At 52.6% G+C, this 26,277-nt stretch overlaps 1 protein-coding gene across 2 annotated transcripts; it reads left to right on the top strand.

Moving 5' to 3' along the window:
- Window positions 1-290: 290 nt before the first annotated feature.
- LOC125121503 (solute carrier family 22 member 1) lies at window positions 291-26,015 on the top strand. 2 transcript variants are annotated; one of them, XM_047769799.1, is made up of 11 exons: window positions 291-800; window positions 6,487-6,590; window positions 8,381-8,535; window positions 9,486-9,654; window positions 10,527-10,641; window positions 10,878-10,987; window positions 14,547-14,761; window positions 18,483-18,591; window positions 21,411-21,523; window positions 23,562-23,661; window positions 25,576-26,015. In XM_047769799.1, the coding sequence occupies exons 1-11, from the start codon at window positions 390-392 to the stop codon at window positions 25,640-25,642; spliced, it is 1,668 nt and encodes a 555-aa protein (XP_047625755.1). In that variant the 5' UTR covers window positions 291-389; the 3' UTR covers window positions 25,643-26,015. The 2 variants fall into 2 exon arrangements, with proteins under 2 accessions (XP_047625755.1, XP_047625756.1); XM_047769800.1 differs by lacking the exon at window positions 21,411-21,523 and having other exon boundaries at window positions 316-800.
- Window positions 26,016-26,277: the final 262 nt, after the last annotated feature.

Genomic DNA, 26,277 nt, shown 5'->3' with positions numbered 1-26,277 from the left:
TCTAAAAAGAAAAAAGGCAAAAAAAAAAAGTTTAAAAAGATCATCCCTTTGGAAGCGTCCGAAAGAGATGGCGGGGAGGTTTCTAGGCTCCCTCACTCTCTCCTCTCGCTCTGTGAGCTCTGACTCAACAGAATTAGGCCCTGAGTGCTGAGTTTGCTCCCGGGCCCAGCAAACACTTTGGCAGCAAACACACCTGCCTTCCACCTTTGCCTGAACCCTGCACCGCGGGGTAAAAGGTTCTTCCCCGATGGTTGGCTTCCAGGGGTGTCCTGCTTAGATAGCAATTTAATTTTAGACCAGCCCATCGCCGAGAAACTCACGGGACGCTAGGAGCCTGGGCCCTGTGGCCAGAGCTCTCTGGTCAAAGCGATGAGGCTGGTGACCCAGTCATGCCGTCTGTGGATGACGTCCTGGAGCACGTCGGGGAGTTTGGCTGGTTCCAGAAGCAAGCCTTCCTGAACCTGTGCCTGACCTCGGTTGCATTCGCCCCAATCTACGTAGGCATCGTCTTCCTGGGCTTCACCCCGGACCACCGCTGCCGGAGCCCCGGGGTGGCCGAGTTGAGCCAGCGATGCGGCTGGGGCCTGGCTGAGGAGCTGAACTACACGGTGCCGGGTCCAGGGCCGGCGGGCCAGGCCTTCCCCCACCAGTGTCGCCGCTACGAGGTGGACTGGAACCAGAGCGCCCTGGGCTGCGAGGACCCGCTGGCCGGCCTGGCCGCCAACAGCAGCCACCTGCCGCTGGGCCCCTGTCGGTATGGCTGGGTGTACGACACGCCCGGCTCCTCCATCGTCACCGAGGTGAGCGAGTCCTGCACTGGGGGGGCGTGTGGGTTTCAGGAGCAGGGGGGGACATATGTGACAAACCCTACAAGGTTCAGTTTCATTCAGGAGGTGGAGAGAGGGCTTGTGTCCTCTGAGCCTCAGCAGGTGGCAGCCACTGTCCCGGGCGCTCAGAATCCTTCCCTTGTTTAATCCCCACAGACTCTGGGTGTTCGAAGATGAAACCGAGGGTCAGGGAGGCCATGAGAGCCAGGCTGAGCTGGATGGTTAGGACCCGGGTCTCTGGGGACGTGGGTTCCTCTTCTTTCTGCACCCCTGGTTTCTCCAAGGGCCTGCCGAATTCACCTCGGGTCCAGCTCCCCCACCATTAGAACCGTGAGGCCCCCTCCGTTAGAGTCATGGATGTGTGACACCCAAGCACTGGCCTCTGAGGTGGCACGGAAGCCGTCCTGGAGTCACCCTGAATCCCGGCCATGCCCGGACCGGCTGAGTGTCAGTGAGGTAGTGACTCAGCCTCTCTGAGCCTTATTTCCTCATCCGTCAACCAGGGATGATAATGACCTGGTTATCACAGGGGCTGGCCGAGCACCGTGAGGGTGTGGGGCAGACAGGCCGAGCTGCACTGGGTGTCCTGTGGACGTCCCACGGGAGAAGGTGATGGCGCAAAGGGCTTTGCCCGGACAGCTTACTGGGTTACCTGAGCTTTGGCTTTGAGAACATTTTAGAAAAAGCCATCAGATTATTTTTCCTTCGTGGACACTTTTGAAAGTGTTGCACCGAGATAAGCGTGGGTGCTTGCAAACTGGCTTCAAGGTCATTTGCTGAAGCCACAGGCCCAAACTCCTGAGAGTCTCTCTGTTAGCAAAGCTTGGTTTTGGTGGGGGCACTGCTCACCTGAAACCAGGTAACTTAGCGGTCTCAGAGTTGACACATCCGGGCTGTGGCTGGAGGAAAGCGCCCTGTCCCCTCCTCCAGCATCACCAGCTCACTGTCTGGGGTGAAGGGGGGGCAGGGTATGGAGGCGCCACCCCCCCCATCCCCCGAGGGAGGAGCAGGTGCAGGTGCAACTTCTTTACACACCATCACACAAACAACTGGTCTCCAAGGCGTCCTCCAACAGTAGATGGCCAATGGGAGCCTGGCGTCCCCGGGGTACCAGACCGTCCACTATTCTCGCTGGGAATCTGGAAGAAATATTGTTCTCTGTGAACACTATCCTTGAATCATTCATCCGTTCACCCTCCATCTCCCCATTCAGGAAATGCGCACTGGTTCCCTCTGTTCTGGCACTGGCGTGATGCCAGGAGGGAGGCAGGAAAAACCTATGCAGTTCAAGGAGTGTGCGGTCTCCAGGGAGTGAGGGAGGGATGGGGTGGTGAGAATGAGACCAGCAGGCCAGGCCTCGTGCGAGAGATGGAGAGAGGCAGAGGGGCTGAGGGCTCTAAGGAGGGGATCTTACCTGCTGAGCTGATGCCTGGGGGAGGGGGGTGGGGGGTGGGGGTAGGGGTCTTCCAGAAGGAGGTGGCAGTTGAATGGAGCCTTGGGTGGTATTTTGAGCAGGAAAGGGGGTGGGTCGGGGAGCAGAGCCAAGGCTTGGCGGGACAGGAGGGGAGCAATGAGTTATTAAAGTGATTTGGATTCGGGGTCCAGTAGAGGGGTCGTGGGGGGCGCAGGTCACCAGATAAAATCAGGACGCCAGGAAACCTGATTTTCAGATACACAAGGAACATTTTTTTAGGCTAATTTGTCCCAGGTGCTGCCCCACATTAGCTGTGATAACAGAGGCTGGGAATACTAATATTGCAGGGGACGTACTTATGCTAAAAAAGTGTTTTTTTTTTTTTATCTGAAATTCCAATTCAACCAGGCACCCTGTTCTGTTTTGTTTTCTCTAAATCTGGCAACACTACCTTCGTGCCAAAGGAGGGAGCTTGGGGTTATTTAGGCAGAGGAGGAAGATGATCCTGGCTGGACCTTGAGAATGGTCTAGAGGCAACGGGGCTGGGGTGGGGGCTTCCCCAGGGGTGGGGTGGGGGCTTGGGGGAGGCCAAGCCATGAGCCCGGCCGAGGACTACCAACCCACATGGCTGTCACAAGAGTGAAAGGAAGGACCTGTTTAGGGATATAGGTCTTTGCTGGTTGGGGAGGAGGGGCCCAGTTTGCCAGAAGGTTCTGGCTGCTGGGAGGGGGATGCCGGGAAGCAAGCCTCGGAAAACTGAGGCTGGAACAGAGCGAGTGGCGGTTGGAGCAGGTGGGGGAGCCTGGCTAGTGGGGGCCTGGGCCTGGGGGGGGGCAGCAGAGAAGAGGGGACCAGGCAAGAGGACCCCAAGAGCTTTAGAGCCGATTGGCTGACTGTGGTAACGGGAGGGGCTTCCCAGTGACCCAGGATCCAAGCGCTGGTGAGGACTGAGAGGGGGAAGGGGCGGGGGCTGGGGGACAGGGATCATCTGGGGACAGGACCAGAGAAGGGGGGGTTGAGCTGGAGGTCCTGGAAGGCGATTCGATGCAGGGGGAGTTGGCTCCTGGGAGGAAGGGGCTCTGCTTTCATTCCCCTTGCATGGTTCCCGAAAACCTCTGCCTCCTCTCTGCATCCTAAGCAGCAGCTTATTTTGGGGGGACATTCACCTGAGTTACTCATTTCTGCAGAAATAATCTTTAACTTGGCCTTGGACCTTTGAACTTGCTTAAGGGAGGGCAGTGAGCCAACTGTTTGAATATCCAGCTCCGTGTCCTGGGGACACATGTCAGGAGGCACCGGGGGCAGAGGCGTGTGTGGCCCTGAAGTTCGGACCCCCTTCAGGAGGCCGTGTCTGCTCAGTGCAGCTCAGCGCCCCCCCCCCCCGCGCCCCCCCCCCCCGCCAGGCTGCTCCCCCCGCCCCCCAGAAGGGCCTCAGACAGAGGGGAGGGGGTGGTTACACACCGTTTCCCAATACTTTTGATCCCAGGTGTCACTTGGATCCTGGTCCGTGGTCTTTGGGGCAAGACCTGTGGGAACCTGTATTCTAATGAGGGCTCTGGGTGATTCTGGGGAGCTTGGCCAACCACGTCTGTGGCCCTACAGGCTGTGTTGGACCACAAGGCTGGGTCTAGGAGAACTCCTCTGTGCAGCCCCAGGCTTTCCTGGGGGCTGGGTCTGTCTCCCTGTGGCACAGAGGTGCCCGGGGGCCGTGCTGGGTAAGTTTGGGTGCACAGGGGGCTGGCAGCTCTACAAACCTTGCAGGTGCCTCCAGACAGAGATCCTCAGCGTAGCTCGGGGCTGGGTTCTCAGGGGAGGCGGAGTTAGCGGCGAAGTCCGGATGCCCCTTCCTCTAGCTCTGCCAGGGCTCTGGCTTCCCCACATCCCCACGGCAGGGACATCTTCCAGAGACGCCGACTGCAAAGAGCCAGCCAAACGGCCAAAAACTAGTGCCCTGGATGGCCCTAGAGCTAGAGGATCATGCTAAGTGAAGTCAGAGACGGGCAAATACACGACAGCCCTTAAATGTGGACTCTCAAAAAATGATACAAATAAATTTATTTATAAAATAGGGACAGACTCACAGACATAGAAAACAAACTTACTGGTTACCAAGGGGGATGCGGGGGGAGGGATAAATTAGGAGTTTGGGGGTAACATATGCATACGAGTATATGCAAAATAGGTAAGCAGCAAGGACCTACCATACAGCTTCGAAAACTCTAGATATTGAGAGAGAGTTCAATATCTTGTCATCTGTATGGGAAAAGAATCTGAAAAAGAATATTTATATGTGTCTATATATAAAAGTTAATTTATGTATATATATAAATAACTGAATCACCTTGCTCTACACCTGAAACTAACACAACATTGTAAGTCAGCTATACTTCAATAATACAGAAAAAAAAGAAAAAAAAAAAAAAGCCCAGTGCCCCGTGGCCTTGGTGAAATCTGGTTCACACAGAAAGTCCTCTTGGGAGTTCCCGTCATGGCGCAGTGGTTAATGAATCCGACTAGGAACCAAGAGGTCGAGGGTTCGATCCCTGCCCTTGCTCAGTGGGTTAAGGATCCAGCGTTGCCGTGAGCTGTGGTGTAGATCGCAGATGCGGCTTGGATCCCGCGTTGCTGTGGCTCTGGTGTAGGCCGGCAGCTACAGCTCTGATTAGACCCCTAGCCTGGGAACCTCCATATGCCGTGGGAGCCGCCCAAGAAAGGGCAAAAAAAAGACAAAAAGGAAAAAAAAAAGTCATCTTGGCGATGTGGGCAGAGGCTGCAGAGGCAGAGATGCAGACCTGGGCCAGCTGGATACAGACTGGGGACAGCATCTCCCCGCCTTCTGCTGACAAGGTCCAGGGCAGCAGGGAAACCACAGAGCAGCAGGAGAAGCTTCCACGGGGGTTGGGGAGGGGTGTGTGCCGCTGAGTTTAGAGGGAATAAGCAGCTGGCCTGGCAGGGAAGGGGGGCGATGCTGAACTACGCGTGGGCCTGAGACAGAGAGTAGAGCAAGCTCGTTATTCGTTTCTGAGCGCCAAGTGGTAAATGATACTGGAAAGATGAAAGTGGTGATGATACGGGAAAGATGGTACCAGAATCCGGGTTCTTGTTCACAGCAGGCGAAGAATGAACTCCACGAACACACAGGCAGCAAGCTAGCAAAGTCTTTATTACAGGAAAGCAAATCGCTCCCAGGGCTGCTGGGAGCGGGGACAAGAGCCCCTTGTTTATTGTCCCATAGGGATTTTTATCTCTTAAAAGTGGTGGCAGCGGGGGGGGGGGGGTGGGGGGGGGGAGCGGGGAAACCAACGCGGGGTCCAGAAAGATATGCTTCACTCCATTGGCCTTGTTCAATTACCCACATCTGTCCTTGTGGGTCTTAGGGGTGGAAACACTCCGTGTAAGTTTTATGGTTTCTTTGTCCTTTTCTTTCCTTAGGTGATGGCACCATTCCTGTCATTCCTTTTTTATTGGTTGAGGAGAGGGCTAGAGATGCGCATTTCCTACAGTAAACACAGCCTGTGGGGAATGCGCCTTTCCAGTAATGAAGCAAGGCCTGTGGAGGTGGAACTCCCTGGAGCCCTTAAACCACAGATGTTAATCAATATCCACATCAAAGAATGTATCCGAGGAGCCCAAGTTCCTACACTAACTACTTGCGTTAATATTCTGTCTCAGTTGCATGGAGTTTCACCTATATTTTATTATTTTTATTTAAATTATTTATTTATTTATTTATTGTCTTTTTGTCATTTCTTGGGCCGCTCCCATGGCATATGGAGGTTCCCAGGCTAGGGGTCAAATCGGAGCTGTGGCCACCGGCCTACAGCAGTGCGGGATCCGAGCCGCGTCTTCGACCTACACCATAGCTCACAGAAACACTGGATCCTTAACCCACTGAGCAAGGCCAGGGATTGAACCTGCAACCTCATGGTTCCTAGTCAGATTCGTTAACCACTGAGCCACGGTGGGAACTCCTCATGCTGTCTTTTGATAAGCGCCTCTCAGTGGCGCTTGACGACAGCCTCTTTATTCGGTGGGTATTGACAGTAACACAGAGAGAACGATTTTAGGTCTTTAATGACAGTGACCGAGATTCACCAGAAACCTTGAACTTGAAATGTGATGAGGGAAAAGGATATGGAACATTTTGTGTTGTGCGTTTACTTCGTCCGGAGGGAGGATGGACGGTGTCGTCGGACTTACAAGCGGTCTTGTGTTTTCCGCCCCTTGGTGGTGGTGTGACCACAGTTTAACCTGGTGTGCGAGGCCGCGTGGAAGGTGGACCTCTTCCAGTCCTGTGTGAACGTGGGCTTCTTCGTGGGCTCTCTGGGCATGGGCTACATTGCAGACAGGTACGTAAAGGCTGATCCCACTAAACACGACGTCTGCACCCTGGGAAGAAGGGATTTTAGGGGGCGGTGGTGGGAGAAGGTGACCAGTTAGAATCTTTGCAGAAGTTAAGCGAGACAAGATGTGGTAGCCAGTGGCTTGGACTGTGTGGGGCAGCAGCATGGAGGCTGGTGTGGATTTAGGAGGTGTGTATATATATATGTATATATATTCCACATCTTCTTTTTTTTTTGTCTTTTGTCTTTTTGTTGTTGTTGTTGCTATTTCTTGGGCCGCTACCGCGGCATATGGAGGTTCCCAGGCTAGGGGTTGAATCGGAGCTGTAGCCACCGGCCTACGCCAGAGCCACAGCAACGTGGGATCCAAGCTGCGTCTGCAACCTACACCACAGCTCACGGCAACGCCGGATTGTTAACCCACTGAGCAAGGGCAGGGACTGAACCCACAACCTCATGGTTCCTAGTCGGATTCGTTAACCACTGCGCCATGACGGGAACTCCCCACATCTTCTTTATCCGTTCAACTATCAATGGACACTTAGGTGGCTTCCATATCCTGGCTATTGTAAATAATGCTGCAATGAACATAGGGGTGCATACACACAGGGGTGCCCACATCTTTTGGAATTAGCGTTTTTGTTTTCTTCGGAAAAATACCCAGATGTAGAATTGCTGGCTTTCATGGTAGTTCCCTTTTTAATCCTTTGAAGACATGCCATACTGTCTTCCACCACGGCTGCATCAACTTACGTTCCCACCGATGCTGTGTTAGGCTTCCTTTTGCTCCGCATCCCGGCCGCACTTGTTAGTTGGCCATGCCTCTTCTCTCAGATGTGAGATGCTCTCTCGTTGCAGTTTTGATTGGCCCTTCCCTGATGATGAGGGATGCTGGCCATCTTTTCATGTGTGTGTCGGCCTATGTGCATGTCTTCTTTGGAACAAGGTCTATTCAGGTCCTCTGCCCATGTTTTAATCTTTTCTTCTTTCTTTCTTTTTTTTTACGTTGAGGCATGTGTAAGAAGCTTCTGACAAGAAGTTTCTGTGTCTAGAGTCTGGGACAAGAAGGCACGGCGTGGGTGTGCTGGCAGCCAGCGAGGAGGATGGCAGAGAAACGCAGAGGGCTTGTTGGGAGGGGCCGGGGGGGGGGGGTGTGTTCCTGGGTGTGGAGGAGCCGCTGTCACCACACGTGAGCCTGGTCCCTTGCTTCCTTGTCCTACTGCCAGAGACTGTGGGATACAATGTAAAGAGCTGCATAAAGCAAGCACAACTCTGGGATGAAGTTTTAGCAAATAATTTGCCCGTTTGACTCATGACAAAGGAAAGGAAACATAATTCTCAGTAGTTATACTATGAGAACTGAGGATTTTCCCAGGAAAACTTTTATGACCATTGATAAGACTGTGGGGGAACAGCCTGGTGTCTGATACATCCTGCTCGTGTTTTAATAACAACACAGCGTGTTACATACAAAAATAATGAGATGAGTGTGAGAACTGGGAGCGACACGGGGGAGGCCACTCATCCTTGACTAAGACGCCACATCACGGAGCATGCTCAGGATTCCCCTTCAGGTTTAATGAACCCCGCGAGAGCCGAGGGTCACTGTTCACGGAGTACGGACCAGGTCAGGCTTTGAGGGGGGCAGTAGACATTTGACAGACCACCAGGGTCCCTGAGGAAAGCACTGTTGCTTCCCCCACTGGAGACCCTGGCTGTCCCACTGTGCCCGTCTGATCCAGAATACGCGACCCCCAGAATGCTCAACTCTCCTGCCTGTCTCCTTGCCTCTGAAGGTTTGGCCGGAAGCTCTGCCTCTTGGCCACCACCCTCATCAATGCCGTCTTGGGCGTCCTGACGGCCGTCGCTCCGGACTATGTGTCCTTGCTGCTCTTCCGCCTGCTGCAGGGGCTGGTCAGCAAGGGCAGCTGGATGGCCGGCTACACACTGAGTAAGCACCTGCTGGCCCGAGTGTTCCACGCGCTCTAAGAAGCCACGGAGGTCAGGGAGCGGGGTAGTAGGGGGTGAAGCTGAATGTGCAGGTGGGTCTTTTTTTCTGTTTTTTTTTTTTTTTTGCAGTGATGGGATGCTCTTAGGATCTAGAGAAAGTGTGGTCACTCTAGTTGTATTTATGGCTTCCTTTCTCCCCCCCCCTTTTTTGCCAGGCCCCTGGTAGGCACTCGGAAATGTTGGTGAGATTAGTGAGTGCTCCCGGGGCTGTGGAGAGTGGTCCATCTCAGCCTGGAGCTGGTGGGGGAAGGCTCTGGGGAGGAGAGGCAGGTGGACTGAGTCCTGCAGCAGGAAAAGGAGAACTACAGAGGGCAGACAGGAGGTTTATTTTATTTTATTATTTTTCTCTCTGTTTAGGATCTTACCTACAGCATATGGAGGTTCCCAGGCTAGGAGTCTAGTCAGAGCTGCAGCTGCCCAGCTATGCCACAGCCACAGGAAAGCCAGATCCGAGCCACATCTGTGACCCACACCGCAGCTCATGGCAACGCTGGATCTTTAACCCACTGAGTGAGGCCAGGGATCGAACCCATGTCCTTGTGGATACTAGTTGGATTCTCAACCTGCTGAGCCACCACAGGAACTCTGGGAGATTTTGAAAAGGGGCAGCTGGGAGTTCTCTGGTGGCCTCACCGTTGAGGATTTTGGTGTTGTCACTGCTGTGACTCGTGTTCGATCCCTGATCCAGGAACTTCTGCATGCTGTGGGCAGGGCCAAAAAAGTGGGGTAGGGGCGTGACTAGAGAAGAGCCAGGACAAGGGAGCTGGGGCACCCTGGGGAGCCGAGGGGTCTCCGGAACCGGTGAGGAAGGAGGGTCTTTTGGGGAAGGAGAGGTGGAGCGACAGAGGAGCGCCTGCCTGGGGCCCACGAGCGGCACTTCTCCTGTTTCAGTCACAGAATTTGTGGGCCTGGGCTACAGAAAGACCGTGGCGATTCTCTACCAGACGGCCTTCTCGGTGGGGCTGGTGCTGCTGTCGGGGCTGGCCTACGCCGTCCCGCACTGGCGCTCGCTCCAGCTCGCCGTGTCTCTGCCCATCTTCCTCCTTCTGCTCTGCTACTGGTACTGTGTCCTCCCTGGGACCTGCCTTCCCAACGGCGGCGGGGGGTGGGGGGTGCACCTGCAGGCCCAGGGCTTACCCCTCCATGCCATTTGGGGTGCTCCTTAAGCGGGAAGCTGGTCTCAGTTAGAGCGTCGTAGAATTCGCATCCCTAGTAGAGGCTGAGATGCTACAAGTCAGGCCCAAGCCCGCCTAGACACATGGCAGGCATTTGCTCTTTGTCGTTGTTGCTGCTTTTTAAATTTTTTGTCTTTTTAGGGCCACACCTGCGGCATATGGAGGTTCCCAGGCTAGGGGTCAAATGGGAACTACAGCTGCCAGCCTACGCCACAGCCACAGCAACGCAGGATCTGAGCTTCGTCTGCAATCTACACCACAGCTCACAGCAATGCCGGATCCTTAACCCACTGAGCGAGGCCAGGGATCGAACCTGTATCTTCATGGATGCTCGTCAGATTCCTTAACTGCTGAGCCATGATGGGAACTCCAGTTTGCTCTTTGTTGAGTGAATGAATGAAATGTTCTCTGGCGACTCTACACATTAAACTGCTATGAAACAAAATCAGCTCGTGCAGTTCCCTGGTGGCCTAATGGTGAAAGGATCCGGCACTGTCACTGCTGTGGTGTGGAGTCCATGCCTGGCCCGGGAACGTCCATAGGCTGTAGGCATAGACACAAACCAACAAACCAACCAGTTCAAGTGAGTTGCTAATCTTGGTGGCAGCCCCGCGTCCTTACCCATCGGCGGCTGGAGGAATCGCAGTCCCAGCGGGAGGAGGGTGGGCTGTGCTGAGCCGCAGCATCGCTCTGATCAGAACCTCACGTTGGACACACTCTGGGGAAAATGCCCAGTAGGCATGATCTGTGCCCACAGGTTTGTGCCCGAGTCTCCCCGATGGCTGTTATCGCAAAAGAGAAACACTCAAGCAATAAAGATAATGGACCGAATAGCCCAGAAGAATGGGAAATTGCCTCCTGCTGATCTAAAGGTGACCAACTACCAAGGGGTTTCTCACGGACTTTCCTGAACTTCGGGCCGTGTTTACGACGTAGAGCCTGCCTGTGGGGGCGCCTGGGGAAGCAGGGGGACACCGGTGATGTTTGGGGTGACAAGCTGGCGGGCAGCCAGGTGATGGCCAACCTGGGTGGGGGAAGGGGGGGCACTCTGATGGCGTGTCCCACTCCCCGCGGCTTGGATGCGACTGACGCCCCGACTCCCCCCCAGACGCTGTCCCTCGAAGAGGATGTCGTCACGGAAAGACTGAGCCCCTCGTTCTTAGACCTGTTCCGCACGCAGAACCTGAGGAAGTACACCTTCATCCTGATGTACCTGTGGTAAGGGGCCCTCCCGGTCCCCAGGGGGAGCTGCTGCTGCCCTGCACCCCAGGGGACAGCTTAAACAGGGAGCAACTCAGGCTGAAGCATGAAAAGCAATTTTTTTTTTTTTTTGCTTTTTAGGACTGTACCTGCGGCATATGGAGGGTCCCAGGCTAGGAGTTGAACTGGAGCTGTAGCCACTGGCCTGCCAGAGCCATAGCAATTCCAGATTCGAGCCTGGCAACGTCATAGCTCACGGCAATGCCAGATCCTTAACCCACTGAGCGAGGCCAGGGATTGAACCCACAACCTCATGGTTCCTAGTTGGGTTCGTTTCTGCTGCGCCACGATGGGAACTCCCATGAAAAGGAATTTCAAGAAAAGGTTTTCAAGTGGTCAAAGAGCTCTTAAAAAGACACTTCTCGCTTTTTTTTTTTTCTTTTTCTTTTTTTGGCCTCCCTGCAACATATGGAGTTCCTGGGGCAGGGATCAGATCTGAGCCACAGTTGCAACCTATGCTACAGCTGTGGCAACATCAGATCCTTAACACCCTGTGAGGGCTGGGGATCGAACCTGTGTCCCAGCGCTCCAGAGACGCTGCTGATCCCGTTGTGCCACAGTGGGAATTGCCAATAATTTTTTTTTAAAGGCACCCTTATTTCTCCCTTGAGAATTGCATGAAAGGGGACAGGGCTCATTTTAGCAAGGAGTGAGTCAATGGTGTGCTGGAGGGAAGCTTCCCAAGATTGCTGTCTTTGAGGAGGAGTGTCAGAAGGTGGATGAGATCAGAGGCCACCTGCATGCTTATTTGTGCTTCTGTAAATAGGGTTCCAGCTGTGGGGGCGTGCCTGGCACATAGCAGCCCCCCAGCAAGCATTTGCTGAAGGCTGAATGAAAAGCCACTGTTCCGCAGAACCCATCCCAAGTTCTTTATTCGCCAGGGTTGCCTTGCCCTCTGAGGGCTGGCCTGGGAGTCCTGCCCCCGCCACATGGTAGGCCCTGGGAGCCTTTGCAAAGACCCCAGGTACCTGGTGCATTTCTCCTGATACTCAGTATTGGACTTAGCAACGTCTGTTCCACGTGGAGGCCCGAAATGCTGCAGACGGGGAGGAGGGCTCCCCTCTTAACCCACTCTTGCCCCATCCCCTCGAATCCCCCTACCACGGTGGCGATTTTGACTCCTCTGCTCTCTCGCACCCCTCCTCCCAAGCCTTCGGCAAACTCTGCTCATCTCGAAAATATATTCGGACCCCGCCGTTTCTCCTTGCCTGTGCTCTCAGGTCCCGTTGCGTAGGCATCCCCATCTCTTCTCGGTGTGCTGGGCGGTGGGGGTGGGGGTCTGCCGCCACGCCGGTCCCCCTGTGGCACCACTCACAAAACAGGCAAAGTCCCAGACCCGGTCACTCCCTCCTCCACCTCCTCACAGGCTTCCTAATCCACCGAGAAGAAAACCAGCTTCCTTCCGTGGCCCGCAAGGCTCACGGGCGCTGGCCCCTGGCCCCTTCCTCCTGCCCCCACCTCCACATCTGCTTGACTCACTGCAGCATCTTCGTGGGCTGTGACTTTCAGGAAGCCTTGTGTTCCCTTTGACTCGGTTTCTTCAGCAACCAATGGAGGCCGTGGTGGTACTTGCTTATCGGCTTGTTGGGAGAATTAATGAGATAATGTGTGTAAAGGGCTGAAAACAGTGGCTGATGCAGATACAGGAAATGCTCTTTTTAATATGCACATGCAATCCATGGGTTCTGCCAAAAGGTGGCAGTCCTGCACATTTGCTAACTTTCTGGTTTGGGTGGGTTTTTGGGGGGCAGAAAAATCTGGGTTGTACATTCCTTTCTCTCGGATCAGTCTCTTTATGGGTGACAGGTGACTGCTCCCATTTAACCGACTAACCTCACCAGCATGGAAGATCCACCCCCAACCCCGCCAGCCGGCTCATCTAAACTCACTGAGTTGTGAATACAACACCTTCCTCCTTGTATTCTTGACCGTTTGGTTCCATCAGGAATAATGTGGGACTACAAACAAAAGCATCTCGTGCTTCTCTGGGGGCAGCTGTATAAAGCCAGGGGGTATATTAATGAGAAACATCCCCCCGGGATCTCAGTTTTGGAGCTGATGGGCAACTTGCATTTCTGTAAGAAAGCAATTTCTTGTCCATGAAGGTCTCACGGTGTAAATGCAGTTGGCCTTTTCATAGCCACAGGTTCTGCACCTGGGGATGCTATCAACTGCAGATCAAAAATATATATACGTATAAAAAAAAGAATCTCAGGGAGTTCTTCAAATCAAAGCTTGAATTTGCTGCATGCCGGCAACTATTTACATAGCATTTATTTACATTCAATGTTATAAATAATCTAGAGACGATTCCAAGTGTATGAGATATGTATAGGTTCTATGCAACTACGCTGCTATTTTATACGAGGCACTTGAGCATCTGTAGATTTTAATGTCCTTCGGGGGGCGGGGGTCCTGGAACCAATCCTTATAGATTTTGGGCACAACTGTACCAACACAATTGCTCAATGCTCCAAAGTGCCATTGTTTGCCCCAAAGTGACACGTGGGACTCTCTAAATTTCTCCCAGTGAGAGGGACTGAGCTGGTCCCCACAGGGCCACGTGCCATTTTCTGTAACTTTGCTGTTCTTTCCTCGAATATGGGTGAAGGGATTGTGTGGCAGGATAGGAGGTAAAAGACAGTAAGTAAGGCTCCTTCCAGAGGGTGCGAAGTGCGGAGGGAGCTCCACTGTGGAGCTGGAAAGACTGGCTTCTCCACTCTGTTGTGCTGTGGGTCCTTGCCCTTGGAAAGACAGTGACAACAATGAAATCTCCCCTTCACCGAGTGTCCACTATGTGCCAGGAACTGTACTGAGCACTTTTTGCCCATGACCTCAATGAATACTCAAGATAAAGCAGTGTGGATGTATTCCTGTCCCATTCCCAGATGAGAGAATTGAGGCACAGAGAGGTCAGTTAACTTACGTAAGGTCACACAGCATATACAGCAATCTGATTCCTGAAACTGCTCACTCACCACTGCCTTCCCCTGCCCTTCCCCTTGGGAGCTGCCGGACATCCCATGAGGTAGGGCCTGTGCTGTGCCCAGAGCCGGGCCAGCACCTGGGTGCGCAAGAAACAGGAGGGACCGTCATTTGTCATCTCCGGAAACATGGGCCTGTCTTGTGAGTCATCCTCTCATGTGAATCGTGAAAGGAGCTTCTCATCTAGGACCCCTTCCTTGATTCCTTGATTCCTTGATTTCGACCGCCCTCTTCTCATACAACTCTAGGACTTTTTTTTTTTTTTTTGGCCTTGTCTGCAGCATTAGGAAGTTCCAGAGCCAGGGATCAAACCTGCGCAACAGCAGTGACCTGAGGCACAACAGTGACAAAGCCAGATCCTCAACCCACAGAGCCGCCGGGGAACTCCCTGTTTTTCTGGCTCTGGGACATCGGAAGTCAAATGATGCCCGTTTCCCTCCCCCCGGCAGGGGCCCTTATTTTGCTGGCCAGAACCCTAAGCCTCCCTCCTCTGCGGAGCTTGCCTTTGACCCGGCCTCTCGTCTCTGCACAGGTTCACCAGCTCTGTGCTCTACCAAGGCCTCATCATGCACGTGGGAGCCACGGGCGGGAACCTCTACCTGGATTTCCTGTACTCCGCTCTGGTTGAATTCCCAGCCGCCTTCATCATTCTCCTCGTCATCGACCGCTTCGGCCGGCTCTACCTGCTGGCCGGCTCCAACCTGCTGGCAGGAGCAGCCTGTTTCCTCATGATCTTCATCTCACATGGTGAGGGGCCCACTTTCATTGTCTTCCAGCTCATGGGGGTTGGGGAGTGGTGTGGTCACTCTGTGATCAGCCCCTGGAAGCAGGGGAGTCAAGGACGAGGCATTTCTTTAGGTTACTTTTTAGATTTTTAATGGCGGTATAACTGGGTGCAATGGACCCATTATAAGTGTTCAAACCACTGGATTTTCACACCTACGGATGCCTGGGCACTACAACCTCTGAACGATAAAGAACATTTCTGACCCCTCGGAAGGCTTCCTCACCCTCCTTGAGCTTCAGTGCCCATCATCCCTGCCCAGAGCCCTACTGCTCTGGCTCTGCCACAGCAGGTTAACTTTGAGCGCCCTTGAACTTCATACAAACGGATCTACACTGCACGCAATTTGTCTCGCTTCCGTCACTCACCCTCACGTCTGCCAGTTCATCCATGTCGCCCCAGAGAGCGTAGGTCAGTCGTACTTTCTCAGCACCGTGAATTTTGACGTGCCATTGCGTCAATATCCCACTTCTTATCACGCCACTGTCGATGGACAGACCCTTGCGTGCCCTCCTGTGTCTGCCTATCATGGTTAAGGCTGCAGCGAACATTTCAGCACGGCTTTCTGGGGCGCTCATCCCCTTGCTGGGGGTGGGGGGCAGACCTATGTTAATTTTTGTAGATACCGCCAGGCGCCTTTCTCGCATGGTTGGGCCAATCACACTCCCACTGAGATGCGTGAGTGTCCAGTGGTCCCACATCCTCACCACCACTCGCATTGCTAGTCTTTCTAACACCAGCCATTTGGGTAGGTGTGTGCTTTAGTTCACAATTCTTTTTTTTTTTTTTTCACTTTTTTGGGGAGGGTTCTTTTCGTTTTTTTTCTAGGGCCACATCCACAGCATATGGAGGTTCCCAGGCTAGAGGTTGAATTGGAGCTGTAGCCACCGGCCTACGCCAGAGCCACAGCAATGCAGGATCCGAGCCCTGTCTGTGACCTACATACACCACAGCTCACGACCACGCCGGATCCTTAACCCACTGAGTGAGGCCAGGGATTGAACCTGCAACCTCATGGTTCCTAGTTGGATTCATTAACCACTGAGCCATGACGGGAACTCCCTTTTTTTTTTTTTTTTTTTGGCCACCCCATGGCATATGGAGTTCCTGGGCCAGGCATCAGATCCGAGTCACAGCTTCAGCCACACCAGATCCTATCCCGCTGCGCGGGGCCAAGAATTGAACCTGCGACCTGGCACTCCAGGGACTCCGTTGATTCCGGTGTGATCCAGTGGGAACTCCAGTCCATGATTCCTAACAATCCGAGATAAGCCAAAGCCGAATCATTGAGGCAGTGTTGTGTACATAAATCGCCTTTCTCACTTGTTCCTGTTAGAAATCTTAAAAAAACACACAGGCAGATTTGCTCTTTGCTCAGATTTGATTGCTTGTGCTCTGCACTTGTTGGTTTAATGTGTCATTTGGGCAGCTTTGGGGCAGGATATTGTGGGAAACGTCCTGTAAAATCTGTATCCTGAGAACCAGGCTGCACAGATGAGGCTGGAGATGACAAGAGGCCAGAAAAAAGAGCGCAGGCTTATTTCTCCCTCTTTTCGTGGGGGAGAGAATGAGACAGGAAATGGGGGCAGAGGGTATCCAAAATGGATTTTTACCAATTTTCTCTCGCTCTCCCTGTTTCTAGAATTCTGTACCGTGGAGGGAATGGGCAGGTTTTTGTTTTAGTAGCAGGACAGAGTGCCACTGAGAGGGGGCCAGAGGTCTGGGACTGTTTGGTTATCACCTGTGTGTGGGGGGGCGTCACCCCTCGGTCCTGCAGCCCCAGGACCCTCCTCCCAGCTCCCGCCCTCTCCACCTGCCTCTGTTTAGTCCTTATCAGACTAGCTGATAAGCCTGCATCCCTCCTCTAGGAAGTATTTCAAGTGCCTTCTATGTACTTGATATAGCAGGCACCTCGGCCCTAGGATCTCAGCCATGAGCAAAGCAGAGAAAGTTCCAGAAGGGAAGGAGAAGGGGGGGGGAGGGCGTTAATTCTTCATGCGGTGGTCAAAGTGGCCTTAGGAAACCTGAATGAAGGGAGAATGAGTCTTCGAAACACCTGGGGAGGGAGCTTTCTGGTGGGGGAACAGCAAGAGCGAGGCCCCCAGGAATGGGGAGAGCCCTGTGTCGCAGGACCAGCCCGACTCTCGCGACTAGGACCTGGCAAGTGAGGTCGGGAGGTAGCAGGAGATGCGGTATGGATTTTATTCTGAGCGTGGCGGGAGCAGGGGTGGCTCTGCGCAGGGCAGCGACGTGGTGGGACTGCAGGTCTTACTGGTCCCTCGGGCTGCTGAAGAAAGTGGCCCTGGGGCCTGGGGGTTCTGAGGGCCTGGATGCTGTTCACGTCCGGTACAGCATCTCGCCAGATCGAAGGCTGCAGAATTTGTGAGCCAGGCCCCCCTCCAGGCATGGTCTTTCATCTTTTGGGAGCTGGGAGATGTGGTCCTTAACCGAAGGCTCGGCTTGGGTTCTCTGCCAGGCGGAGGGAGGGCAGCCGAGATGCAGAGAGGCTATGTTGGCCCAAGGAAAGCTGCGTCTGAGGGCCACTGCGGCTGCTCTGTGGCGTGAACGAAGCCTGTCTTCCATGAGTAGCGTGTTCACGGGGACCAGGGTCAAGGCAACAGGCTCTCTGTGACCCCCGGGGGCTTTGTTAGTGAGCTGGCCTGTCTCAGGAGCCACTTGTGGTTTAGCGTTTGGGTAAACACCTGCCATCCAGGTGAGGTGGACGGGTGCCCGGTGCTCTGATGGCCCCAGGCAGGAGGGGGCTTCCTGTACCTGCAGGCAATCAAGACCCCAGAGCTGTTGGCTGGGAGGAGACGAGCGGTTGCTTCCCTAATACCCACTTGCTCAGGCAATTTTGGATTAAAAAAATGTGCTTGGACCTGAACCCTAGATTGAGGATTAGAAATCTGGCATACAGGCCCCAGGACTACTGCCTAAGAGAACCAAGTCACTGAGGACCCACTATGTGCAGTGACACTGCTGCACAATCAGTAAAAAGCCCACGCTTACGGGGGGTCACATTTGACATGTATTATCTCTATATGTCGCAACAGCCTATAAGTTGGGTAAAATTATTCCCCCTTCACAGCTGGGGAAACTGAGGCACGAAGAAGTACATGGGTTGCCAAGCCACACGGCTGATGGGAGGCAGAGCTGATTCAAGAACCCCATTCTGGAGTTCCCACTGTGGCTCAGTGGGTTAAGAACCTGACTAGCATCCATGAGGATTCGGCTTTGATCCCTCACCTCGCTCAGTGGCTTAAGGATCTGGTGTGGCCATATGCTTTGGGGTAGGTCACAGATGTGGCTCAGATCCTGCGTTGCTGTGGCTGTGGTGTAGGCCGGCAGCTATAGCTCCAATTCGACCCCCAGCCTGGGAACTTCCATGTGTTGCAAGTGTGGCTTACAGCACAGCCACAGACCAAAAAAAAAAAAAAAAAGCAAAAACAAATACCCCCACCCCCCCAAAGCACATTCTTTCCTCTGCCCCATGGAGCCTACCCTCACGACTCAGGAAATCTCTCAGGACTCAGTTTACTTACCCTAAAATGGAAGAGTCCGATGAGACCATCTCTCCGGCCCTTACCGCTCCAAAACCCAAGCTTCCAGGACTGCGGCCTCTCACGTAACCCCATGGGCACAGCCCCTCCTGCTTTCCACACCCTCTGTCCGTTTCCTCTCCAGATCTGCACTGGCTGAGCATCGTGGCAGCTTGCATTGGCCGAATGGGTATCACCATCGTCTTCCAGGTGGTGTGCCTGGTGAGCGCCGAGCTGTACCCCACCTTCATCAGGTGAGTGCGCGGGGGAGGCGGTGACACGGCCTCGGTGGGCCAGCCAGGCTCTGCGAGGACCAGCATTTTGGGACCACCCCTCCAGATGCCCCCAAGAGTGGATACTTTGACCCTGAAATGGGGGTCGGACCTCAGAGGCAGGGCCCATGCTTAGCGTGGAAGCGAGTGGGAAATGGGCTGTCACAGTGGCGTCTGGCATGGAGGGGTGAGCCCTGGGCAGAGGCTGCGTCTCAACCCTGTCCTTAGCACCGACCAGATGCATAAACTTCCAGAGCTACCCTGACACCTCTGGACATAACTTGCTGAAAAGCAGTTCCCGTGTGTACAGGGTCACGCAAAGCCTCGCCAGACGTAGGGTGCGTTCAGCCTGTAAGATCCTTGTCCCCATTTTTCATATGAGGAAGCTGAGGTTTAGAAAGGGAAAGAGGCCTTCCCAGAGTCACACAGCTAGGAGGTGACAGGGCCCTGGCCATGAACCTGCTTCTTTCTGCCCTCGATGCTCCTGAGTATACTCATTTCAACCCCCCCATCAATGTAACACAGAGACTGCCCACAGGGATGCAACAGTCTGCAAACATAGCAACAGGCCCGGAAGACCCAGTGATGTTTATTTATTTATTTATTAGGGCCGCACCTGCAGCATACAGAAGTTCCCAGGCTGGGGCTTGAATCGGAGCCACAGCTGCCGCCTACACCACAGCCACAGCAACACTGGATCTGAGCCGCCTCTGTGACCTACACCACAGCTCACGGCAATACCGGATCCTTAACCCACTGAGCAAGGTCAGGCATCAAACCTGTATCCTCATGGATACTAGTCAGGTTCTTAACCTGCTGAGCTACAACGGGAACTCCAAGACTGGTTTAAAAGTCAGGGCTACTGAAGTTGGAAGTTCTGAGAACAAAATTCACCCTGAAATGCAGTTGGATGAGTTTTGAGTATACTCATTTCAACCCCCCCATCAATGTAACACAGAGACAGCTCCAGCATCTCCAAATGCTTCTTTCTCTCCCTTTGCGGTCTGCCTTCTCCCCTCCCACCGCCAGCCTCTGGCAACCACTGATCTGATTTCTCTGCCTGTGGCTTTAGCTTTTCTGGGCTGTTACACATGCGGTCACCTGGAGTGCAGCCTTTTCTGCTTGGCCTCTTTCCCTCCGCACCAGGGGCTCGGCTGTGCTCTGGTGTGTATCGGTGCTTTGGCACTCCGTGTTGCTGGGTACTGTTCTTGCGGCGGAAGATGTACCATGGTTTCCTTGTCCCTTTCCCAGTTCATGGACGTCTGGGCTCTTTCCAGTTGGAGGTGATTATGATACAGCTGCCATGAGCATTCGTGGGCCGGCCTTTGAGCAGACATAAGTTTTCACTTCTCTTAGGTGAAAACTTAGGAGCGGGTCCCACAGCTGTGTTTAAGTTTATAAGAAATGTTTTCCAAAGTGGCCACGGCACCATTTTCTGTTCCTCCAGCTGCGTGGGAGAGAGCTGGTCACTCTCCATCCTCAGCAGTCTTGGTATCACCAGCTTTTATCATTATTCGAGTTTTTTTTTTTGTCTTTTTCGTCTTTTTTTTTTTTTAAGGGCTGCACCCGGTATGTGGAGGTTCCCAGGCTAGGGGACTAATCAGAGCTGTTGCTGTCAGCCTACACCACAGCCACAGCAGCGCCAGATCCGAGCCACATCTGCAACCTACACCAGAGCTCACGGCAATGCTGGATCCTTAACCAACGAGCGAGGCCAGGGATCAAACCTACGTTCTCACGGATCCTAGTCAGATTCGTTTCCGCTGAGCCACAATAGGAACTCCTCAATTTAAATTTAAGGGCAGAGATAGTTTAAAAGTAAAAGAATGAGGAATTCCCATCGTGGCACAATGGAAACGAATCCGACTAGGAACCATGAGGTTGCAGGTTCGATCCCTGGCCTTGTTCAGTGGTTAAGGATCCTGCGTTGCTGTGAGCTGTGGCATAGGCCCGCAGCTGTAGCTGCAATCAGACCCCCAGCCTGGGAAACTCCATACGCTGCAGGTACAGCACCCCCCCCCCAAAAAAAAGTAAAAGAATGAAAAAAAAATTCCATTCTCAAAAAGAAAGCTGGAGTGGCTATATGCCTGTAAGTCAGGGTAGAATTCCAACCAAAGGCTATTATCAGGAGTGAAGACATCATTTCAAGTAGACAGTTTCCTTACATTTCTCCCCAGCTTTCTTTGCCCCCAGTGCCTTAGTATTCTCTCTCTATTCTTCCCTATCTTTCACTGTGAAGGAAAAAACTCTAGTCACACCATCCAGTTCACCAACAATTCTTATAATCCAGTCTGGACAGTAACTACCTGGCTGGAATTCGTGCAGATCCCACAGGTTAAGGGCTTCGTCCGGCAAGACTGTCCCTCCTTCAGACGCCAGTTGTAAGCCCCACATTGTCCACCCACGCTTCTGACCAATTAGCTATAAATCAGATTCCCACGACTCCCTCCGTCAGTTCAAGGGTTTGCTCTAACGGCTTGCAGAAGTCAGGGAAGAGCTTCCTTACATTTATGGGTTTATTACAAAGGATTCAAGCGAATGGCCAATGAAGAAGTACACGGGGCAAGATCTGAAGGGCCCTGAGCACACGAGCTTCTGACCCTGTGGAGCTGGGCTGTGCCACCCTCTCAGCCCATGTGTAGGCATCACTGACCGAGTCATCAGTGGGCAGCTCTGTGCCCAGCCCCTCTGCCCTCCCTGGAGGTTGCGCAGGGAGCAGCGTGCTTGCTCTGGAACGAGTTTCCCGTTTGGGAAATCGGTTCCCACACAAGCCATCCGTTCCGTTCTCTGCATTTCATCAGGAACCTCGGCGTGATGGTGTGCTCCTCCCTGTGCGACCTGGGCGGGGTGGTCGCGCCCTTCCTGGTCTTCAGGCTGACGGAGGTTTGGCGAGGCTTGCCCCTCGTTTTGTTTGGTAAGACTTCATGGAACATTTATGAATCCTTCTTTCCAGCCCCGCATGAACCCTCGATGACTGTTTGTGAGGGAATGATCCCCCCCCCAGGGGGTTTATGGAAGGGAGGGATTGTGCCTGCTCTGTCATCGTCTCCTGGCTCACTCTGTCTTGCTTCGTGGGAAAGATAAGATGCTGCTCCTAGAAGGTGGGCAGAGCTTGGGGTCTGTAGCTCTGGATTCCAATTTTTCATTCCACTGGATGGCTCACTCTGTCTTGCTTCGTGGGAAAGATAAGATGCTGCTCCTAGAAGGTGGGCAGAGCTTGGGGTCTGTAGCTCTGGATTCCAATTTTTCATTCCACTGGATGGCTCACTCTGTCTTGCTTCGTGGGAAAGATAAGATGCTGCTCCTAGAAGGTGGGCAGAGCTTGGGGTCTGTAGCTCTGGATTCCAATTTTTTCATTCCACTGGATGGCCTCCTAGAAGGTGGGCAGAGCTTGGGGTCTGTAGCTCTGGATTCCAATTTTTCATTCCACTGGATGGCCCCGGGGGAGAATGTTCGACATAGCCTCCTGGTTTCTTATGACCTTGACTACTCATTTCTGTGCATTTACTATGTAATTGCAGAGTTCCCGTCATGGCTCAGTGGTTAACGAATCCGACCAGGAACCATGATGTGGCAGGTTCGATCCGTGGCCTCGCTCAGTGGGTTAAGGATCCAGTGTGGCCGTGAGCTGCGGTGTAGGTCGCAGACGAGGCTCGGATCTGGCGTGGCTGTGGCTGTGGCTGTGGCTCTGGTCTAGGCGGGCAGCTACAGCTCCGATTCGACCCCTAGCCTGGGAACCTCCATATGCCGCAGGTGTGGCCCTAAAAAGCCAAAAAAAAAAAATGTAGTGGCTAGAGGTTTGAAGATGCTGAATTATCACCCCACTTCTGCTTCCAGATCTTAACAGTTGAGAACAGACACAAGGGACAAATGGGAGTCAACATTTGGTATCAGCTTTGTGGCTGATAATGTTGGAATAGAGGAGGAGGAGGGGCCTCGTCCATGTCTCCCCAAACCTGCTGAGGATCCATTTGGTGAAGGGCAGAACGGCGCCCCCTGTGCAGAGAGCTGCCGCCTCTGGGCCCGGGGCGATCCACCAGGGAAGGGGAGGGAAAGAGGAACAAGAGAGGCTGGCACTGGTCACATATGGGCCATCAAGACCCATCTCGTATATAGGTGTGTGTGTGTAAATATATATATATTAATACATAGTAACTGTAATGTACCCATTACAGCTTATATATAACATAATTATATATAAAACATTTAAACTATATTATTATATGTTGTAACATATATATTTGGTTACCTTATATAAATACCATATTAATTTAATATATAGTGACTATATATACTACATTATATTAAATTAATATAGTATTTTTTATATATAGTAATTAGTCAAAATCGAGTCTCCTGGTGTTCTCCAGGCACCGGAGTCAATAAATCCCCCTAATACTTATACAGCAGTTACTGTAGAACTTTATACTTGGGTGGAAGTACAGTGAAGGCACTAGCCCCTTTTCTTGCCATTTCCCCAGTTATCCTATTGCTTTAATTTAAAAAAAAATAAAAAAATTAAAGTTTAGTTGACTTACAGGGTTGTGCCAATTTCTGCTGTACAGCAAAGTGACTCAGTCACATATGTATGAGTATGTGTTTTTTGTTTTTGCTTTGTTTGCTTTTTAGGGTGGCACCCACAGCATATGGAGGTTCCCAGGCTAGGGGTCGAATCAGGACTGAAGCTGCCGGCCTACGCCACAGCCACAGCCACGCTGGATCCAAACCGCATCTGCAACCTAAGCCACAGCTCAAGGCAACGTCGGATTCTTAACCCGTCGAGCGAGACAGGGGATGGAACCCGCATCCTCACGGACACTCATTGGGTTCGTTACCGCCGAGCCGGGATGGGCGCTTCCTCCCCAGGCATCTCTTTAGTCAGCTGTCATCTTTGCTATGCACGGTATCGGCCACGTACTAACGGCTCCACGTGACATCTGTCTCGTCCAAAGCGGCGCTGGGCCTGGTCGCGGGGGGAATGTCGCTGCTTCTTCCGGAGACCAAGGGGGTCGCTTTGCCAGAGACCATCGAGGAGGTGGACAGGCTGGGGAGGTGAGTCCAGGCGCCGGGGACTCGGGGCCCGCCTTACATCTGCCCCCTGCATCACGAACAGGCTCTGATTCCTCCCTCCAGAGGGTTTGGGAGAGCCTTGTGGGTACTGCACAGCCTTTTATGATGCCCAGAGCTGCTGTACGGAAAACGACTGTTGGCTTAAAAGGACTGCCATCTAGTCTACACTGTGAGACGGACGGATTTGTCTGTCATGCTGGCCGCACAGAGCACCAAGGTCCCTAAGTCCCCCCTGACTTAGCTTGGAACTGGAAACTATTTTTAAAGCAATCTTCTATTTTTTTGAGCAAACGCTGGTTCAGATTTTCTGAGTGCGTTTCTTCACTAAGAAAAATGGCTTAAGACTTTTATTCCTGCGACGGGGCAGGTGCTTCACTGGAATCCCAGGTTCTATTCTTTTTTTCTTTCTTCCTTTTTAGGGCTGCTCCCACGGCATATGGAAGTTCCCAGGCTAGGGCTGAATTGGAGCTGCAGCTGCCGGCCTCCCCCACAGCCACAGCCACAGGCGATTCGAGCTGTGGATGCGACCCACACCAAAGCCCACAGCAATGCCGATCTGTAACCCACTGAACGAGGCCAGGGATTGAACCCGCATCCTCACAGACACTATGCTAGGTGCTTAACCTGCTGAGCCACAGTGGGAACTCCTGAAGTTCCAGCCTTAAAGCCATACGAAAGCAAGGGAGGAGAAAGTGAGGCAGGTCGTTGCAGGCTGGGTCTCTGGATTCCACGTAGGGACACACGTGAATCTGGGAGGCAGAGAGAATAGTCCATCGGGTCATTAAAACCCAGATTCACACAGAAGGTTAAGGATCTGGCATTGTCACTGCTGAGGCATGGGGTTCGATCCCCGGCCTGGGAACTTCCCCCTGCCTCTGTGCAGCCAAAAAGAAAAAAACAAAACCAAAACACTTCAGAATGGAATGTTGACAGTGATGGAGTGAGGTCGCAACACAACAGATGCTTTGTAACAAGGGTCAGCAAACTCCTTCCGTAAAGGGGCAGGGCGTGCACACGTCTGGTTTTGGGGCCACACAGTTGCCATCCTCAGTCCTGCCTCATCCACAGGCAGCACCTAAACAGAGGGGTAAGGCTGGGCTCCAGCTTTATTTATGGACGTTGCAGTTGGGATTTTGGAGTTCCCCTTGTGTCTCAGCGGGTTAAGAACCCAACTAGCAGCCACGAGGATGCCGGTTCAATCCCTGGCCTCGCCCAGTGAGTGAAGGATCTGGTGTTGCTGTGGCTGAGGCGTAGGCCAGCTCTGTTTGGACCCCTAGCCTGGGGACCTCCATATGCCGTGATCTAAAAAGACCAAAAAAAGAAAGAAAGAAATTTGGATTTCATCTAGTTTTTCAAGCATCAAGAAATAATATTTTAATTTTGATTTTTAAAAACAATTTAAATATATAAGACCCCATTTTTACTGCACAGGCCGTAGCAAAACAGGCGGGGAGGGAACAGGCCGCAGGGGGCTGTTCTCGCTTTGTCACTTGCTCTATCCTTGGGCTCCCTTTTCTTTCGAGAGGTAGTTGCCCTGTACAACTCTGCAACAGTTTTTTTTTTTTTTGTCTTTTTGTTGTTGTTGTTGTTGCTATTTCTTGGGCCGCTCCCGTGGCATATGGAGGTTCCCAGGCTAGGGGTTGAATCGGAGCTGTAGCCACCGGCCTACGCCAGAGCCACAGCAACGCGGGATCCGAGCCACGTCTGCAACCTACACCACAGCTCACGGCAACGCCGGATCGTTAACCCACTGAGCAAGGGCAGGGATCGAACACACAACCTCATGGTTCCTAGTCGGATTCATTAACCACTGCGCCACGATGGGAACTCCTGCAACAGTTTCTTAATCAAGCCATTATTTATGGTAATTTAAATTTTTATTTTCCATTGCTACAGGAAAGCAAAGCCCAGAGACAACATGATTTACCTTCAGGTTAAAATGCCAGAACCTGCAGGCATCTGAGAGAGAGGCGTCTCTGGGGACCAGGTGGTGGCGAGGTCGATGGAGTTATTATCTGAAGAAATGAACAGAAAACCCTATTTCCCCGAATTCTCCCTCCTTCTTGCCTGCTCCCATGTCAGTATCAATTCTAAAGAACACCAACTATGCTTTATCTTCTTTCTTTTAAGTCTCTCAAAGTCCTGGCTATCTTTTATTTTTTTTCTGGCTATCTTTTATTTACTTATCCTTTCTAGTGAGAGCTTTGGATGGTTACCAGGTATTTAACTATATAAAGTATTCTGAAGGTCCAAAGGAAATTAAATACTGCTATCAAAGAGGCCCCTGGAACTGGTTTCTTAGAATAAATGTAGTTTCATGTACTCTCTGAAAAAAAGAGTCTTTGCATTTGTGGGCATCTGTGTTGGCAAAAGTATTCCACATAGTATCCAACATGTAGGTTTCTGGATGGGTGCTTGGTCTTTAAATATGGGGACTCTGCCAGCAAATTCTGCCCTCATCATGCTTCTAGATGTATGATGGCATAAAACGTGGTCCTCATTCAAAGGCCAGAAGTATTCAGGGGCTGTTTTAGGGAAGACGTTGCTGCTGTCTACGTTCCAGGAAGACTTTATTCTATTTCACTCTTGGTTTCGCGT

Source organism: Phacochoerus africanus, chromosome 2 (genome assembly GCF_016906955.1).
Source record: "Phacochoerus africanus isolate WHEZ1 chromosome 2, ROS_Pafr_v1, whole genome shotgun sequence".
Lineage (NCBI taxonomy): Eukaryota > Metazoa > Chordata > Mammalia > Artiodactyla > Suidae > Phacochoerus > Phacochoerus africanus.
Note: the sequence above shows the minus strand (reverse complement) of the source record. Positions and strands in the feature narration are given on the sequence as shown.

What these genes read in the sequence shown, in the direction of transcription:
- LOC125121503 (XM_047769799.1), top strand. Translation starts at nt 390, where the DNA reads ATGCCGTCTGTGGATGACGTCCTGGAGCACGTCGGGGAGTTTGGCTGG. An exon ending in CTCCTTCTGCTCTGCTACTG is followed by an intron (nt 9,655 to 10,526) that starts GTACTGTGTCCT and finishes CTGTGCCCACAG; the next exon opens with GTTTGTGCCCGAGTCTCCCC. An exon ending in TTCATCCTGATGTACCTGTG is followed by an intron (nt 10,988 to 14,546) that starts GTAAGGGGCCCT and finishes GTCTCTGCACAG; the next exon opens with GTTCACCAGCTCTGTGCTCT.